The 21080-nt window shown below is 36.4% G+C and overlaps 1 protein-coding gene across 1 annotated transcript in view; it reads right to left on the bottom strand.

Annotated features, from left to right (window-relative positions):
• Positions 1-1178: 1178 nt before the first annotated feature.
• Positions 1179-21080, bottom strand: part of LOC140231687 (valacyclovir hydrolase-like) — a 92396-nt gene continuing 72494 nt past the window's right edge. Inside the window, exon 5 of the mRNA XM_072311841.1 lies at positions 1179-1289. Coding sequence (XP_072167942.1) covers positions 1179-1289 — 111 coding nt within the window. The remainder of the gene's footprint in view (positions 1290-21080) is intronic.

Genomic DNA, 21080 nt, shown 5'->3' with positions numbered 1-21080 from the left:
TGCAGCATTTGACCTCTCGACAAGTTTACTATCAGGTGCCCATCTTCTTTTCATTTTCGGATTAAAGAACCTTCAGAACAAAGAACATCACCTCACCCCAGAAGAACACTAAGCTGCTAATGATGATTGACTTCACATTTGCATATACAGTGTCACGGGTAATTTCAGATAATAATCGGGAGAAGGACATACATTTACAGAATATGAATTTCATGAAAAGGACATCCGGGTCGCTTAAAGATTAACCTGAAAAGGAGTGTAGTAAACACTAAATAGTGAAATTTTGATTGAAACGGGAGAAAAATTAAGGAAGTTAATGAACTAATAAAAATTCGGAAAGTTTTCATAGATGTTGCAGTTCTTGAAGAGTTAATATGAAAATGAAAATAATTGAGTTGATGATGTCATTGCCTCAAAACATTATACCTGTGAAAAGTCTTGTAAGTTCTATAAGTTGTTGTTTTTATTTATTTGTTTGGTTTTTCTAATTTTAAGCGCAATTATGCCCACTTCTCACATCCTGATATATTATGATCAATCATTGTTTGACTTGAAGTTATTCAGCTAGGAACAACATTTTGTTTAACTTGTCAATATCAGAATAAAAAATGTTTTTCTTCCCCCCCCCTTTTTTTTTTGGGGGGGGGGGGTGGGGGAGGGGCAAGTTTTGTGCACACGATCAATGATGAATAAGGTTGCATTACCATATCAGCTCACTCATTATCATTGATATCAGCTCTTAGAGAACTGCTTTTCGAAAATTAGCAAAACTACTCAATTTCATAATTTTCCCTCGATTTCGATTAAATTTCCTTGATGTGCTTATAGATTGAGTTCTTTCTTTTGAGCTAACATTTGGCAGGCCCGAATTTAATCGCTTTTGATATTTTCAATTTTTAACGTACAACAAGAGTGCAAACTCGGTATAAACAAATGGGCATACAGTCATCATACGATAAAAATTCAAGGAGGACATACAATTACCCACCAGCACACACGTTATTTCTAAAAAACAAAAAACTATCAACTCATCAATCAATTTATTTCACTTTTCTTTTCCCAAAACTTTCCACTTTCGAGAGTTTCGCCGAATTTATGGATATAGAAATATGCAAGCTTGCATGCTACTAAAATGCAGCCATAAATGAACCATGAAAATGTATGCGGTTACTAGTAACTCACTGAGAATTGTGGATCTTCTTAGCCAGGTAGATGGGATGTTCCTCCGATACTAGTCCGTCCAGCTTTCCGTAGGCAATAAGAGTGGGACAGGTGATTTGCTCAGTTGCCTGCACAGCAAAAGGTATGCAGGCAGAAAATAAGTAAAGCGGATGACTAACATTAAGTTAAAAAAAAAACACACACAGTGACACTAATGCTCTGATTACGTTTAAAGAATATGAAGGAATCCACTAAACATAAACCCAAATTACACACGTGCGTATTTTGGTTTTTGTTTTGTTTTTTAACTGGGGGAATTTAGCACCACGTTTATGTTGTATGCATCAAGGCAAGAATCTTGTTTCTATTTCGCTTCCTCTGTTTTGTTCATGCTTGATCATTTTTCACAAGATACGCAATAGGTAATTCTAACTCGCGTGCAATGAATGCTACCTTGTGCGTACCCTAAGAGGTTCTATAAACCTCTTTGTGCGTACCTCATTTGCATGTGATGGCTTTCCGGCCTCATCCTTCTAACGCAATACTGTTGTTTAATCATAATGGATTATATCATTAAAGGCTGAAATTCTACAATAATCTGTAGGAGCTGAAGCTTAAGGCTGAAATTCTACAATAATCTGTAGGAGCTGAAGCTTGATCACTCCACTCTGACGATGACGCAAGGATTCATTGCAGACTCTGTTACCTTCAAAGAGCATGGGGTCCTAACCAGGCGCAGGAATGTAAACCAAGCACAAAAACTTGCTATAAATAGTGCTGGCGCCACCAACGGCGAACATACCACTTTAGATGCTTTCCTTTTTTTTTTCTTCTTTTTTTTACTTCTGCCAGTGGAGGAGGTTATGCTTTCATCGGCATTCGTTTGTTTGTTTGTTTGTTGGTTGGTTGGTTGGTTTTCAAATCAGTTCAATTCAATTCTCATTTCATTTCTTGACCAAAACCATATGCATTTCACTTCCTTTGGTAACAGAGAATATAAACAGAACATTGTAGAATGAAGAGACTGTACAACAATTGAGGAACCTAATGGTAATTATACATTGTCATGGAAACATGAAAAATGAAGTGGTCGAAATAAAGTATAATGATACGTAAAGTGCAAAAAATGGAGGAACCCACTAAAAAAGGCAGAGCTTATACAATGCGCGCACCTCTCGTCAAGAACATCGATGAAAAGATAAATCAAAGCACCGTAAAAAAAAAAAGAGAAAAAGAAAAAGAAGTCTTGAAGCTCAATGAAGAATAGGGTAACAGACAGACACACTTACACAGACGCGATTGAACATGAAACGAGACTAGACAACAATAAAACTACTGAAGGAAAGACTATAAGGAGACAAAACAGAATGGGACAAGACTAACAAACAGAAAGACAAAATAGCAAGCAATAAGGCACAACAGAGATAGCGATCTTCAGCAGAAGCATTCGAGCACCCCACTTCTCAATCGATGGGCCGTGAAACTTTCTCAGGACTGTGGCCAACAATGTCGACCAAAAGTGAAATAAAGAAGATTTATTCTTCACAGGCCATCAAAAACAATAATAATAGTAGTAGTAGTAGTAGTAATAATAACTAGACTCGGAATTTGTCAAGACTGACAAATTAGGTGATCCGATTTTTTTTTTTAATCAATGATTCGAGTCCTGATCGCAATAAGCATGACCATATAGATTTTATCTGTGTTTAGAGACATTGGCCGTGTGATATTTGGATTCTCATTTAGAAAAGAGAGTGAGGTCTACCATCTTTGGTACCAAATTCGGTATAAACCAGGGAGGTACCTCCCTGGTATAAACTATAACGAAGATACAGAATGAAGTACATTTGACCATTGACCCAACTTTGCACAGCCAAGATGGCATCTGAGCAAAAAGTGGTTATTTTGTGAAATGATCCTTGTAACATGGTCTTTACGTGTGCAAAATATGGGAAAGATAGGACATGTATTCACCAAGATACAGGTTGAAACATTTATGACCTTTGACCCTAATTTACATACCCAAGATGGTGTCTGATCAAGTAGTTGTTATTTTATGAAATAATGTACGTGACATGAACTAAACATGTGCAAAATATGGGCGTGATAGGGGCTGTTTTTCTTGAGTTATTGCAAAGAAAGTTGTAGAAAGAAAGAAATATCTCAATACATCGAAGATAAGTTTGATTTCAACCAAGTTTCTTGACGTGATCTCGGCGTCGTATGAAAAAATGGAGGGTATAGTCACGATAGCCCAAAGTCTGAGCTACAACATATTAAAATCTGGGAGAAATTCACAGAAGAGTAAGTGAGCTAGTGTTCGATAAAGACCGTCATGTCAATTTTCATTTCCAGAAAAATTCCCTCCCATAGAGATAACACGTAAACTGGTTAAATTTGACAAGGTTACATTATATCTAATTTCACGAGGTGAAGACATCATCCGATTAAAACTTTGATTGAACAAAACTTAAAGAGTATTACATTGGCTACAACATACTAAAATCTGGAAGAAATTCACCAAAGGGTAATTGAGTTAGTCGTCGATAAAGACAATCATGTCAATTTTCACATCTAGAAAAATTCCCTCCCATAGAGATAACACGTGATAATGAAGATAAAGAAAGAAGTACATATGACCTTTGACCGTACTTTGCACAGACAAGATGGCGTCTGAGCAAAAAGTGGTTATTTTGTGAAATGATTCTTGTAACATGGTCTTTACGTATGCAAAATATGGGAAAGATAAGACATGTATTCACCAAGATACAGGATGAAACATTTTTGACCTTTGACCCTAATTTACATACCCAAGAAGGTGTCCGATCAAGTAGTTGTTATTTTATGAAATAATGTACGTGACATAAACTAAACATGTGCAAAATATTGGGCTGATAGAGCTTGTTTTTCTTGAGTTATTGCAAAGAAAGTTGCAGAAAGAAAGGAATATGAAAATACATGGAAGATAAGCTTTAATTTCAACCAAGTTTTTGGGCATGATGCCGACTCCGTATGAAAAAACGAAGGGCACACTTACGATAGCCCAAAGTCTCAGCTACAACATACTAAAATATGGGAGAAATTCACCGAAGCATAAGTGAGCTAGTGCTCGATAAAGATAGTCATGTCAGTTTTCATTTCCAGAAAAACTGCACTCCCATAGAGATAACACGTAAACTGGTCAAATTTAACAATGTTACTTTTAATCCATTTTTACGAGATGATGCCGTCATCCAATCAAAATGTTGTTATTATATTACCGAAAGAGCATTTAATAAGCTACAACATACTGAAATCTAGGTGAAAATTGGCAAAGGATTAGTGAGATACGCTCGAATGAACTTAAAATTTGATGACGTCATTTTGAAAATTTACTTTTTTTACTTTATTAAGAAATTTGATATCTTTTAATCATTTTTTCAGCATCGTCAACCCATGAAATGACATGTACAACTCATCAGCTTTCAGAATATGTAAAGAAAATGGGGGGTCACCGTCCATCCTGACGAGTAAAATCGGATTTGAAATTGGCGGTTTTTTGGCATTGTTGGACTGTATATCGCCATTGACGCGCGCGCGGAATTTCAACTTTGACGGGTCTGTATGACGTCATATTGAGTCGGATTGACTTGAAACTTGGTAGAAATATTCCTTGACATTTCAGGCATCCGATAAGTGTGAAAAAACGGGAAATTTCTATTGCATATGAGCTGTGCGTGCGTATATATGCGCGCGCGTACGGGTCCGTCCAATTTTTTCAATTTTTCAAAAAATGCTCCAAATGGTCTGAAACGTGTGCAAAAAAATTTTGAGCTCGATTTGAGCATACAAATATTTCTACGCGCGCGTACGCGCACGTTTTAAGAGAAAATATGAATTTTGAGAATATGAGTAGAATCCGCATAACTTGAAATATATGTGACGTAAATTTCATTGAAAAACTCCATTCCATTAATGAGATATGAATGAAAATGTGTTTTCATATAATGACGTCATAGTGACGTCACGGTCGACTGATCACTATGATTTTATTTGACCCGTCGTCTTTGGGACATGATACATATATGGTATAATTTTGACATTGATAGGAAGAACACTTTCTGAGCTAATCGATACACAAATTTTGTCCAGAAATAAAGAAAGAAGAAGAAGAAGACCCAACTAGACTCGGAATTTGTCAAGACTGACAAATTAGGTGATCCGATTTTTTTTTTTAATCAATGATTCGAGTTTTCACCTGAGATTAGGGACATTCGTCGTGTGATGTTTGGATTCTCATTTTGAAAAGGGAGTCAGACCAGACATCTTGGGTACCGAATTCCATATACACTATCAAAGATGCAGAATGAAGTATATTTGACCTTTGACCCCACTTTGCACCCCAAGATGGCATTTGAGCAAAAAGTGGTTATTTTGTGAAATGATTCTTGTAACATGGTCTTTGCGTGTGCAAAATATGGGAAAGATAAGACATGTATTCACCAAGATACAGGATGAAACATTTATGACCATTTACCCTAATTTACATACCCAAGATGGTGTCTGATCAAGTAGTTGTTATTTTATGAAATAATGTACGTAACATAAACTAAACATGTGCAAAATATGGGGATGATAGGGGCTATTTTTCTTGAGTTATTGCAAAGAAAATTGGAAAAAGAAAGAAAGATGGAAATACATCGAAGATAACCTTTAATGTCAACCACGTTTTTGGACGTGATCCCGACACCATATGAAAAACAAAGGGTCACGTACGATCGCGCAAAGTCTCAGCTACAACATATTAAAATCTGGGAGAAATTCACCGAAGGGTAAGTGAGCTAGTGCTCGATAAAGACAATCATGTCAATTTTCACATCTAGAAAAATTCCCTCCCATAGAGATAACACGTCATAACGAAGATAAAGAAAGAAGTACATATGACCTTTGACCCCGATCTGCACAGACAAGATGGCATCTGAGCAAAAAGTGGTTATTTTGTAAAATGATCCCTGTAACAGGGTCTTTACGTGTGCAAAATATGGGGAAGATAGAACATGTATTCACCAAGATACAGGATGAAACATTTATGACCTTTGACCCTAATTTACATACCCAAGATGGCGTCTGGTGAAGTAGTTGTTATTTTATGAAATAATGCACGTGACATGAACTAAACATGTGCAAAATATGGTGGTGATAGGGTATGTTTTTCTTGAGTTATTGCAAAGAAAGTTGGAAAAAGAAAGAAATATGAAAATACATCGAAGATAGGCTTTGATTTCAACCAAGTTTTTGGACGTGATCCCGATACCGTATGAAAAAATGAAGGGCACACTTACGATAGCCCAAAGTCTCAGCTACAACATATTAAAATCTTAGAGAAATTCACCGAAGCATAGGTGAGCTAGTGCTCGAAAAAGAAAGTCATGTCAATTTTCATTTCCAGAAAAACTGCACTCCCATTAAGATAACACGTAAACTGGTCAAATTTGACAAGATTACTTTCAATCCAATATTACGAGGTGATGCCGTCATCTAATCAAAATGTTGTTATCATATTAATGAAAGAGCATTAAGTAAGTTGCAACATACTGAAATCTGGGTGAAAATTGGCCAAGGATAAATGAGATACGCTCGAGTGAACTTGTCATTTGATGACGTCATTTTGAAAATTTACTCTTTTTATTTTATTAAGAAATTTGATATCTTTTAATCATTTTTCCAGCATCGCCAACCCATGAAATGACATGTACAACTCATCAGCTTTCAGAATATGTAAAGAAAATAGGGGGTCACCGTCCATCCTGACGAGTAAAATCGGATTTAAAATTGGCGGTTTTTTGGCATTGTTGCACTGTATATCGCCATTGACGCGCGCGCGGAATTTCAACTTTGACGGGCCCGTATGACGTCATATTGAGTCGGATTGACTTGAAACTTGGTAGACATATTCCCTGACATTTCAGGCAGGCGATAAGTGTGAAAAAACGGGAAATTTCTATTGCATATGAGCTATGCGTGCGTATATGCGCGCGCGCGTACGCGTCCGTAAAATTTTTTCAATTTTTCAAAAAATGCTCTAAATGGTCTGAAACGTGTGCAAAAAAAATTTGAGCTCGATCTGAGCATACAAATATTTCAACGCGCGCGTACGCGCGCGTTTTAAAATGAATATGAATTCTGAGAATATGAGTAGAATTCGCTTGACTTAGAATATATGTCACGTAAATTTCATTGAAGAATTCCATTCTATTAATGAGATATGCATGAAAATGTGTTTTCATATAATGACGTCATAGTGACGTCACGGTCGACTGATCACTATGATTTTACTTGCGCTGTCGTCTTTGGGACACGATACATATATGGTATAAGTTTGAAATTGATAGGAAGAGGACTTTCTGAGCTAATCGATGCACAACTTTTGGGGAGAAAGAAGAAGAACTAGAGATTGTAATTTGTCATCACTGACAAATTAAGGTGATCCGATCTTTTTTTTTAATCAATGATTCAAGTCCTGATCGCAATAGGCATGACCATGCAGGTTTCATCTGTGGTCAGAGACATTGGCCGTGTGATGTTTGGATTCTCATTTAGAAAAGGGAGTCATATCTGCTATCTTTGGTACCAAATCTGTATACACTATAACGAAGATACAACAACAAGTACATATGACCTTTGACCCCACTTTGCACAACCTAGATGGCATCTGAGCAAAAAGTGGTTATTTTGTGAAATGATTCTTGTAACATGATCTTTGCGTGTGTAAAATATGGGAAAGATAAGACATGTATTCACCAAGATACAGGATGAAACATTTGTGACCTTTGACCCTAATTTACATACCCAAGATGTTGTCCGATCAAGTAGTTGTTATTTTATGAAATAATGTACGTGACATGAACTAAACATGTGCAAAATATTGGAGTGATAGGGGCTGTTTTTCTTGAGTTATTGCAAAGAAAGTTGCAGAAACATAGAAATATCTCAATACATCGAAGATAAGCTTTAATTTCAACCAAGTTTTTTAACATGATTCCGACATTGTATGAAGAATGGAAGGCACACATTCGATAGCGCACAGTCTCAGCTACAACATATTAAAATCGAGGAGAAATTCACCGAAGGGTAAGTGAGCTAGTGCTCGATAAAGACAATCATGTCAATTTTCACATTTAAAAAAATTCCCTCCCATAGAGATACCACGTCATAACGAAGATAAAGAAAGAAGTACATATGACCTTTGACCCAACTTTGCATAGACAAGATGGCATCTGAGCAAGAAGTAGTTATTTTGTGAAATTATCCTTGTAACATGGTCTTTACGTGTGCAAAATATGGGAAAGATAGGACATGTATTCACCAAGATACAGGATGAAATATTTATGACCTTTGACCCTAATTTACATACCCAAGATGGCGTCTGATCAAGTAGTTGTTATTTTATGAAATAATGTTCGTGACATGAACTAAACATGTGCAAAATATGGTGGTGATAGGGTATGTTTTTCTTGAGTTATTGCATATAAAGTTGCAAAAAGAAAGAAATATTTCAATACATCGAAGATAAACTTTAATTTCAACCAAGTTTTTTGACGTGATCCCGACATCGTATGAAAAAACGAAGGACACGCTTACGATAGCCCAAAGTCTCAGCTACAACATATCAAAATCTTGTAGAAATTCACCGAAGCATAAGTGAGCTAGTGCTCGATAAAGATAGTAATGTCAATTTTCATTTCCAGAAAAACTGCACTGCCATAGAGATTACACGTAAACTGGTCAAAGTTGACAAGGTTACTTTCAATCCATTTTTACGAGGTGATGCCGTCATTAAATCAAAATTGTGTTTTTACATTTATGAAAGAACATTTCATAAGCTACAACATATTGAAATTTGGGTGAAAAATGGCAAAGGATAAGTGAGATACGCTCGAGTAAACTTGGAATTTGATGACGTCATTTTGAAAATTTACTTTTTTGACTTTATTAAGAAATTTGATATCTTTTAATCATTTTGTAAGCATAGCCAACCCATGAAATAACATGTACAACTCATCAGCTTTCAGAATATGTCAAGAAAATGGGGGGTCACCGTCCATCCTGACGAGTAAAATCCGATTTAAAATTGGCGGTTGTTTGGCATAGTTGCACTGTGTATCCCCATTGACGCACGCGCGGAATTTTGAGTTTGACGGGCCCGTATGACGTCATATTGAGTCGGATCGACTTGAAACTTGGTAGAAATATTCCTTGACATTTTGGACATCCCATCCGTGTAAAAAAACTGAAAATTTCTATTGCATACTAGCTGTGCGTGCGAATATGTGCGCGCGCGTACGCGTCCGTCCAATTTTTTCAATTTTTCAAAAAATGCTCCAAATGATCTGAAACGTGTGCAAAAAAATTTTGAGCTCGATTTGAGCATACAAATATTTCAACGCGCGCGTACGCGCGCGTTTTAAGATAAATATGAATTTTTGAGAAAATGAGTAGAACCCGCTTGACTTGAAATATATGTGACGTAATTTACATTAAAAAATTCCATTCCATTTATGAGATATGCATGAAAATGTGTTTTCATATAATGACGTCATAGTGACGTCACGGTCGACTGATCACTATGATTTTACTTGCGCTGTCGTCTTTGCGACATGATACATATATGGTATAAGTTTGACATTGATAGGCAATGCACTTTCTGAGCTAACTCTTGCACAACTTTTGCGGAGAAATAAAGAAATAAAGAAAGAAGAATAAAGAATCAGTACAGATACAGAAGGTGATCCGAGAGGATACTCGGATCACCTAACTAGAGATTGTAATTTGTCATCACTGACAAATTAAGGTGATCCGATTTTTTTTTATCAATGATTCGAGTCCTGATCGCAATAGGCATGACCATACAAGTTTCATCTGTGTTTAGAGACATTGGCCGTGTGATGTTTGCATTCTCATTTAGCAAAGGGAGTCATATCTGCCATGTTAGGTACCAAATTCTGTATACACTATAACGAAGAAACAGCAACAAGTACATATGACCTTTGACCCACCCTTGCACTCCCAAGATTGCATCTGATGAAATAGTGGTTATTTTGTGAAATGATTCTCGCGACATCGTCTATACGTGTGAAAAATATGGGAAAGATAGGACAGGTATTCACTAAGATACAAGATGAAACATTTATGACCTTTGACCCTAATTTACATACCCAAGATGTTGTCCGATCTAGTAGTTGTTATTTTATGAAATAATGTACGAGCCATGAACTAAACATGTGCAAAATATGGGGGTGATAGGGCGTGATTTTCTTGAGTTATTGCAAAGAAAGTTGCAGAAAGAAAGAAATATCTCAATACATAGAAGATAAGCTTTAATTTCAACCAAGTTTTTTATCGTAATTCCGACATCGTATGAAAAAAACGAATGGCACATAACGATAGCGCAAAGTCTCAGCTACACAATATCAAAGTCTGGGAGAACTTCACCGAAGGGTAAGTGAGCTAATGCTCGATAAAGACAATCATGTCAATTTTCACATTTAAAAAACTTCCCTCCCATAGAGATAACACGTCATAACGAAGATACAAAAAGAAGTACATATGACCTTTGACCTGAATTTGCACAGACAAGATGGCATCTGAGTAAAAAGTGGTTATTTTGTGAAATGATCCTTGTAACATGGTCTTTGCGTGTGCAAAATATGGGAAAGATAGGACATGTATTCACTAAGATACAGGGTGAAACACTTATGACCTTTGACCCTAATTTACATACCCAAGATGGTGTCCGATCAAGTAGTTGTTATTTTATGAAATAATTCACGTGACATGAACTAAACATGTGCAAAATATGGAAGTGATAGAGTCCGTTTTTCTTGAGTTATTGCAAAGAAAGTTGCAGAAAGAAAGAAATATCTCAATACATCGAAGATAAGCCTGAATTTCAACCCAATTTTTTGACGTGATTCTGACATCGTATGAAAAAACAAAGGGCACACTTACGGTAACGTAAAGTCTCAGCTACAACATATTAAAATCTGGGAGAAATTTACCGAAGCTTAAGTGAGCTAGTGCTCGATAAAGATGGTCATGTCAATTTTCATTTCCAGAAAAACTGCACTCCCATAGAGATAACACGTAAACTGGTCAAATTTGACAAGATTAATTTCAATCCATTTTTACGAGGTGATACCGTTATCCAATCAAAATGTTGTTATTTTATGTTTGAAAGAACATTAAATAAGCTACATCATACTGAAATCTGGGTGAAAATTGACAAAGGACTAGTGAGATACGCTCGAATGAACTTGAAATTTGATGACGTCATTTTGAAAATTTCCTTTTTTTACTTTATTAAGAAATTTGATATCTTTTAATCATTTTGTCAGCATTGCCACCCCATGAAATGACATGTACAACTCATCAGCTTTCAAAATATGTACAGAAAATGGGGGGTCACCGTCCATCCTGACGAGTAAAATCGGATTTAAAATTGGCAGTTTTTTTGGCATAGTTGTACTGTATATCGCCATTGACGCGCGCGCGGAATTTCAACTTTGACGGGCCCGTATGACGTCATATTGAGTCGGATTGACTTGAAACTTGGTAGAAATATTCCTTGACATTTCAGGCAGCCGATAAATGTAAAAAAAACGGGAAATTTCTATTGCATATGAGCTGTGCGTGCGTATATGTGCGCGCGCGTACGCGTCCGTCGATTTTTTCTGAAATACTCCAAATGACCTGAAACGTGTGCAAAACAATTTTGAGCTCGATTGGAACATATTAAAATTTCAACGCGCGCGTACGCGCTCGTTTACCAGGGTCGTGATGAAATTTTATTAAATATATCGATAGAACTTGACTTGAACTATATTATATGTAAATGTCATTGAGAAATTCCATTTCATTAATGAGATACGAATGTGAACGTGATTTCAGATAATGACGTCATAGTGACGTCATGGTTGACTGATCACAAAGATACAATTGATCTGTCGTTGTTATGACGTGATACATATATGGTATAAGTTTAAAAGTCATAGGTGAATGACTTTTTGAGTTAATCGCTGCACAACATTTGAGGAGAAAGAAATAAAGAAGAAAGATTCAGTACAGATACAATAGGTGATCCGAGAGGATACTCGGATCACCTAAAAAGAAGAAGAAGAAGAAAGAATCCGTACAAAAACAGAAGGTGATCCGAGAGGATACTCGGATCACCTAACTAGACTCGGAATTTGTCAACACTGACAAATTAGGTGATCCGATCTCTTGGGAAATCAATGATTTGAGTCCTGATCCCAATAGGCATGACTATACAGGTTTCATCTGTGTTGAGAGGACATTGGCCATGTGATGTTTGGAGTCTCATTTAGAAAAGGGAGTCAGACCTGCCATCTTTGGTACCGAATTCCGTATGCACTAACGAAGATACAGAATGAAGTATATTTGACCTTTGACCCCATTTTGCACACCAAAGATGGCATCTGAGCAAAAAGTAATTATTTTGTGAAATGATTCTTGTAAAATGGTCCTTGCGTGTGCGTATGGGAAAGGTAGGACAAGTATTCACCAAGATACAGGATGAAACATTTATGACCTTTGACCCTAATTTACATACCCAAGATGGTGTCCGATCAAGTAGTTGTTATTTTATGAAATAATGTACGTGACATGAACTAAACATGTGCAAAATATGGGGGTAATAGAGGCTGTTTTTCTTGAGTTATTGCAAAGAAAGTTGCAGAAAGAAAGAAATATCTCAATACATCGAAGATAAGCTTTAATTTCAACCAAGTTTTTTTAGCATGATCCAGACATCGTATGAAAAATAAAAGGCATATTTCTGATAGCGCAAAGTCTCAGCTACAACATATTAAAATCTGGGAGAAATTCACAGAAGGGTAAGTGAGCTAGTGCTCGATAAAGACAATCATGTCAACTTTCACATCTAGAAAAATTCCCTCCAATAGAGATAACACGTCATAACGAAGATACAGAAAAAAGTACATATGACCTTTGACCCCACTTTGCACAGACAAGATGGCATCTGAGCAAAAAGTGGTTATTTTGTGAAATGATCCTTGTAACATGGTCTTTACGTGTGCAAAATATGGGAAAGAAAGGACATGTATTTATTAAGATACAGGATGAAATATTTATGACCTTTGACCTTGATTTACAAACCCAAGATGGTGTCCGACCAAGTAGTTGTTATTTTATCAAATATTGTACGTAACATGAACTAAACACGTGCAAAATATGGGGGTGATAGGGACTGTCTTTCCTGAGTTATTGCAAAGAAAGTTGCAGAAAGGAAGAAATATCTCAATACATCGAAGATAAGCTTTAATTTCAACCAAATTTTTTGACGTGATGAAGACGTCGTATGAAAAAACAAAGGGCACATTAACGATAGCCCAAAGTCTCAGCTACAACATACTAAAATCTGGGAGAAATTCACCGAAGCATAAGTGAGATAGTGCTCGATAAAGATAGTCATGTCAATTTTCATTTCCAGAAAAACTGCACTCCCATAGAGATAACACGTAAACTTGTCAAATTTGACAAGATTACTTTGAATCCATTTTTACGATGTGATGCCGTCATCCAATCAAAATGCTGTTATTATATTAATGAAAAAGCATTTAATAAGCTACAACATACTGAAATTTGTGTGAAAATTGGCAAAGGATAAGTGAGATACGCTCGAGTGAACTTGAAATTTGATGACGTCATTTTGAAAATTTACTTTTTTTACTTTATTAAGAAATTTGATATCTTTTAATCATTTTTTCAGTATCGCCAACCCATGAAATGATATGTACAACTCATCAGCTTTCAAAATATGTAAAGAAAATGGGGGGTCACCGTCCATCCTGACGAGTAAAATCGGATTTAAAATTGGCGGTTTTTTGGCATTGTTGCACTGTATATCGCCATTGACGCGCGCGCGGAATTTCAACTTTGACGGGCCCGTATGACGTCATATTGAGTCGGATTGACTTGAAACTTGGTAGAAACATTCCTTGACATTTCAGGCATCCGATCCGTGTGAAAAAATGGGAAATTTCTATTGCATATGAGCTGTGCGTGCGTATATGTGCGCGCGCGTACGCGTCCGTCCAATTTTTTCAATTTTTCAAAAAATGCTCCAAATGGTCTGAAACGTGTGCAAAAAAAAATTGAGCTCGATTTGAGCATACAAATATTTCAACGCGCGCGTACGCGCACTTTTCAATTATAAATGTGAATTTTGATAATATGAGTAGAATGCGCTTGACTTGAAATATATGTGACGTAAATTTCATTGAAAAATTCCATTCCAATAATGAGATATGAATGAAAATGTGTTTTCATATAATGACGTCATAGTGACGTCACGGTCGACTGATCACTATTATTTTACTTGCGCTGTCGTCTTTGCGACATGATGCATACATGGTATAAGTTTGACATTGAGAGGCAGTGCACTTTCTGAGCTAACCTCTGCACAAATTTTGTCCAGAAATAAAGAAGATTAAAAAGAAGAACAAAGAACTAGAGATTGTAATTTGTCATCACTGACAAATTAAGGTGATCCGATTTTTTTTTTATCAATGATTCGAGTCCTGATCGCAATAGGCATGACCATACAAGTTTCATCTGTGTTTAGAGACATTGGCCGTGTGATGTTTGCATTCTCATTTAGCAAAGGGAGTCATATCTGCCATGTTAGGTACCAAATTCTGTATACACTATAACGAAGAAACAGCAACAAGTACATGTGACCTTTGACCCACCTTTGCACTCCCAAGATTGCATCTGATGAAATAGTGGTTATTTTGTGAAATGATTCTCGCGACATCGTCTATACGTGTGAAAAATATGGGAAAGGTAGGACAGGTATTCACTAAGATACACGATGAAACATTTATGACCTTTGACCCTAATTTACCTACCCAAGATGTTGTCCGATCTAGTAGTTGTTATTTTATGAAATAATGTACGAGACATGAACTAAACATGTGCAAAATATGGGGGTGATAGGGCGTGTTTTTCTTGAGTTATTGCAAAGAAAGTTGCAGAAAGAAAGAAATATCTCAATACATAGAAGATAAGCTTTAATTTCAACCAAGTTTTTATCGTAATCCCGACATCGTATGAAAAAACGAAGTAAACAAAACGATAGCGCAAAGTCTCAGCTACAACATATTAAAATCTGGGAGAAATTCACCGAAGCATAAGTGAGCTAGTGCTCGATAAAGACAATCATGTCAATTTTCACATTAAAAAAAATTCCCTCCCATAGAGATAACACGTCATAACGAAGATACAAAAAGAAGTACATATGACCTTTGACCTCAATTTGTACAGACAAGATGGCATCTGAGTAAAAAGTAGTTATTATGTGAAATGATCCTTGTAACATGGTCTTTGCGTGTGCAAAATATGGGAAAGATAGGACATGTATTCACTAAGATACGGGGTGAAACACTTATGACCTTTGACCCTAATTTACATACCCAAGATGGTGTCCGATCAAGTAGTTGTTATTTTATGAAATAATCCACGTCACATGAACTAAACATGTGCAAAATATGGAAGTGATAGAGGCCGTTTTTCTTGAGTTATTGCAAAGAAAGTTGCAGAAAGAAAGAAATACTTCAATACATCGAAGATAAGCTTTAATTTCAACCAAGTGTTTTGACGTGATGCAGACATAGTATGAAAAAACGAAGGGCACACTTACGATAGCCCTACGTCTCAGCTACAACATATTAAAATCTTAGAGAGATTCACCGAAGCATAAGCGAGCTAGTGCTCGATAAAGATAGTCATGTCAATTTTCATTTCCATAAAAACTGCACTCCCATAGAGTTAACACGTAAACTGGTCAAATTTGACAAGATTACATTCAATCCATTTTTACGAGGTGATGCCGTCATCTAATCAAAATACTGTTAGTACGTTAATGAAAGAGCATTTAATAAGCTACAACATACTGAAATCTTGGTGAAAATTGACAAAGGATTAGTGAAATACGCTCGAATGAACTTGAAATTTGATGACGTCATTTTGAAAATTTACTTTTTTTACTTTATTAAGAAATTTCATATCTTTTAATCATTTTGTCAGCATTGCCACCCCATGAAATGACATGTACAACTCATCAGCTTTCAAAATATGTACAGAAAATGGGGGGTCACCGTCCATCCTGACGAGTAAAATCGGATTTAAAATTGGCAGTTTTTTGGCATAGTTGCACTGTATATCGCCATTGACGCGCGCGCGGAATTTCAACTTTGACGGGCCCGTATGACGTCATATTGAGTCGGATCGACTTGAAACTTGGTAGAAATATTCCTTGACATTTCAGTCATCCGATAAGTGTAAAAAAACGGGAAATTTCTATTGCATATGAGCTGTGCGTGCGTATATGTGCGCGCGCGTACGCGTCCGTCCAATTTTTTCAATTTTTCAAAAAATGCTCCAAATGATCTGAAACGTGTGCAAAAAAAATTTGAGCTCGATTGGAGCATGTCAACATTTTAACGTGCGCGTACGCGCACGGTTTAAGTGTAAACTGAAATTTGAGAAAATGTGTAGAGTGCGCTTGATTTGAACTATGTGTGACGTAAATTTCATAGAAAAATTCCATTCCATTAATGAGATATTAATGAAAATGTGCTTTCATATAATGACGTCATAGTGACGTCACGGTCCATTGATCACAATGATTTTACAAAATCTGTCGTCTTTGTGACATGATACATATATGGTATAATTTTGAAATTGATAGGCAGAGGACTTTCTGAGTTAATCTCTGCACAACTTTTGTCCAGAAATAAAGAATCAGTACAGATACAGAAGGTGATCCGAAGGATACTCGGATCACCTAACTAGAGATTGTAATTTGTCATCACTGACAAATTAAGGTGATCCGATTTCTTTTTTAATCAATGATTCGAATCGTGATAGTGCAAAGTCTCAGCTACAACATAGTAAAATCTGAGAGAAATTCACCGAAGCATAAGTAAGATAGTGGTCGATAAAGAGAGTCATGTCAATTTTCACATCTAAAAAAATTCCATCCCATAGAGATAACACGTCATAGGGAAAATAGAAAAAGAAGTACATATGACCTTTGACCCCACTTTGCACAGACAAGATGGCATCTGAGCAAAAAGTGGTTATTTTATGAAATGATCCCTGTAACATGGTCTTTACGTGTGCAAAATATGGGAAAGATAGGACATGTATTCACCAAGATACAGGATGATACATTCATGACCTTTGACCCTAATTTACATACCCAAGATGACGTCTGATCAAGTAGCTGTTATTTTATGAAATAATGTACGTGACATGAACTAAACATGTGCAAAATATGGGGGTGATAAGGCCTGTTTTTCTTGAGTTATTGTAAAGAAAGTTGCAGAAAGAAAGAAGTATCTCAATACATCGAAGATAAGCTTTGATTTCAACCACGTTTTTTGACGTGATCCCGACATCGTATGAAAAATGGAGGGCACACTTTCGATAGCCCAAAGTCTCAGCTACAACATATTAAAATCTGGGAGAAATTCACCGAAGCATAAGTGAGCTAGTGCCCGATAAAGACAATCATGTCAATTTTCACATCTACAAAAATTCCCTCCCATAGAGATAACACGTCATTACGGAGATAAAGAAAGAAGTACATATGACCTTTGACCCCACTTTGCACAGCCAAGATGGCATCTGAGCAAAAAGTGGTTATTTTGTGAAATGATCCTTGTAACATGGTCTTTACGTGTGCAAAATATGGAAAAGATAAGACATGTATTCACCAAGATACAAGATGATACATTTATGACCTTTGACCCTAATTTACATACCCAAGATGACGTCTGATCAAGTAGTTGTTATTTTATGAAATAATGTACGTGACATGAACTAAACATGTGCAAAATATGGGGATGATAGGGGGTGTTTTTCTTGAGTTATTGCAGAGAAAGTTGCAGAAATAAAGAAATATCTCAATACATCGAAGATAAGTTTGATTTCAACCAAGTTTTTTGACGTGATCTCGGCGTCGTATGAAAAAATAGAGAGAAACGTGACGACAGCTCAAAGTCTCAGCTACAACATACTAAAATCTGGGAGAAATTCACCGAAGAGTAAGTGAGCTAGTGCTCGATAAAGGCCGTCATGTCAATTTTCATTTCCAGAAAAATTCCCTCCCATAGAGATAACACGTAAACTGGTTAAATTTGACAAGGTTACATTATATCCATTTTCACGAGGTGAAGACATCATCCGATTAAAACTTTGACTAACAAAACTTAAAGAGTATTAAATTGGCTACAACATACTAAAATCTGGAAGAAATTCACCGAAGGGTAAGTGAGCTAGTCGTCGATAAAGACAATCATGTCAATTTTCACATCTAGAAAAATTCCCTCCCATAGAGATAACACGTCATAACGAAGATACAGGAAGAAGTACATATCACCTTTGACCCCACTTTGCACAGACAAGATGGCATCTGAGCAAAAAGTGGTTATTTTTTGAAATGATCCGTGTAACATGGTCTTTACGTGTGCAAAATATGGTAAAGATAGGACATGTATTCACCAAGATACCGGATAAAACATTTATGACCTTTGACCCTAATTTACATACCCAAGATGAGTCTGATCAAGTAGTTGTTATTTTGTGAAATAATGTACGTGACGTGAACTAAACATGTGCAAAATATGGTGGTGATAGCGTATGTTTTTCTTGAGTTATTGCAAAGAAAGTTGCAGAAACAAAGACATATTTCAATACATCGAAATTAAGCTTTAATTTCAACCAAGTTTTTGGACGTAATGCCGACTCCGTATGAAAAAACAAAGGGCACACTCACGATAGCCCAAAGTCTCAGCTACAACATACTAAAATATGGGAGAAATTCACCGAAGCATAAGTGAGCTAATGCTCGATAAAGATAGTCACGTCAGTTTTCATTTCCAGAAAAATTGCACTCCCATAGAGATAACACGTAAACTGGTCAAATTTGACAATGTTACTTTTAATCCCTTTTTACGAGGTGATGCCATCATCCAATCAAAATGCTGTTATTATATGAATGAAAGACCATTTAATAAGCTACAACATATTGAAATTTGGATGAAAATCAACAAAAAAATAGTGAGATATGCTTGAGTGAACTTAAAATTCGATGACGTCATTTTGAAAATTTACTTTTTTTACTTTATTAAGAAATTTGATATCTTTTCATCATTTTTTCAACATCGCCAACCCATGAAATGACATGTACAACTCATCAGCTTTCAAAATGTGTAAAGAAAATGGGGGGTCACCGTCCATCCTGACGAGTAAAATCGGATTTAAAATTGGCCGTTTTTTGGCATAGTTGCACTGTATATCGCCATTGACGCGCGCGCGGAATTTCAACTTTGACGGGCCCGTATGACGTCATACTGAGTCGGATTGACTTGAAACTTGGTAGAGATATTCCTTGACATTTCAGGCATCCGATAAATGTGAAAAAACGGGAAATTTCTATTGCGTATGAGCTGTGCGTGCGTATATGTGCGCGCGCGTACGCGTCCGTCCGATTTTTTCAATTTTTCAAAAAATGCTCCAAATGGTCTGAAACGTATGCAAAAAAATTTTGAGCTCGATTTGAGTATACAAATATTTCAACGCGCGCGTACGCGCACGTTCTAAGAGTACAGATGACTTTTGAGAACATGAGTAGAATCAACTTGATTCGAAGTATATGTGAGGTAAAGTTCATGGAAAAATTCCATTCCATTAATGAGATATGAATGAGAATGTGTTTTCATATAATGACGTCATAGTGACGTCACGGTCGACTGATCACTTTGATTTTATTAGATCTGTCGTCTTTGGGACATGATACATGAATGATATAATTTTGACATTGATAGGATGAGGACTTTCTGAGCTAACCTCTACACAACATTTGAGGAGAAAGAACTTTTTTGTGACAACGGGAAGTTTAACACTAGAACCGGAATTTGTCAACACTGACAAATTAGGTGATCCGATCTCTTCGAAAATCAATGATTTGAGTCCTGATCCAAATGTTCATGGCCATACAGGTTTCATCTGTGTTGACGGGACATTGGCCGTGTGATGTTTGGATTCTCTTTTAGAAAAGGGAGTGAGACCTGCCATCTTTGGTACCGAATTCCGTATACACTAACGGAAATACAGAATGAAGTATATTTGACCTTTGACCTAACTTTGCACACCCAAGATGGCGTCTAAGCAAAAAGTGATGATTTTATGAAATGATTCTTGTAACATGGTCTTTGCGTGTGCAAAATATGGGAAAGATAGGACATGTATTCACCAAGATACAGGATGAAACATTTATGACCTTTGACCCTAATTTACATACCCAAGATGGTGTCCGATCAAGTAGTTGTTATTTTATGAAATAATGTACGTGACATGTACTAAACATGTGCAAAATATGGGATTGATAGCCGTTGTTGTTGTTCATCTATTGCACAGAAAGTAGTAGAAAGAAAGAAAAATAAAGAAAAACTATGTTATTTTATAGAAATTTCAAGGAGAAGCATAAAAAAATCAGGAAAGGATAAAGTAAGGAAAGGGAGATTAAGATTAACTAAAGAAAAAGAAGGAAAAAAGTGTTTAAAAAATTTTAAAAAAATATTGGCAGGGGTGAGCCTCGAACCAGGGACCTTAGGGTTACGAGTCGGATGCGCTACGCAATGACCTATTTCATTCTCCATAGGCCCTGTGTATTAAGCAAAATGACGCTGCATCAAAGCCTCGTGCCATTTTCAACCAAGTTTTTCGACGTGATGCCGACATCGTATGAAAAAATGGAGGGCACACTTACGATAGCCCGAAGTCTCAGCTACAACATACTAAAATATGGGAGAAATTCACCGAAGCATAAGTGA

The sequence above is a fragment of the Diadema setosum genome, chromosome 8 (assembly GCF_964275005.1).
Source record: "Diadema setosum chromosome 8, eeDiaSeto1, whole genome shotgun sequence".
Taxonomy (NCBI): domain Eukaryota; kingdom Metazoa; phylum Echinodermata; class Echinoidea; order Diadematoida; family Diadematidae; genus Diadema; species Diadema setosum.
The sequence above is the reverse complement of the archived record's forward strand: the minus strand, read 5'-3'. Positions and strand labels throughout refer to the sequence as shown.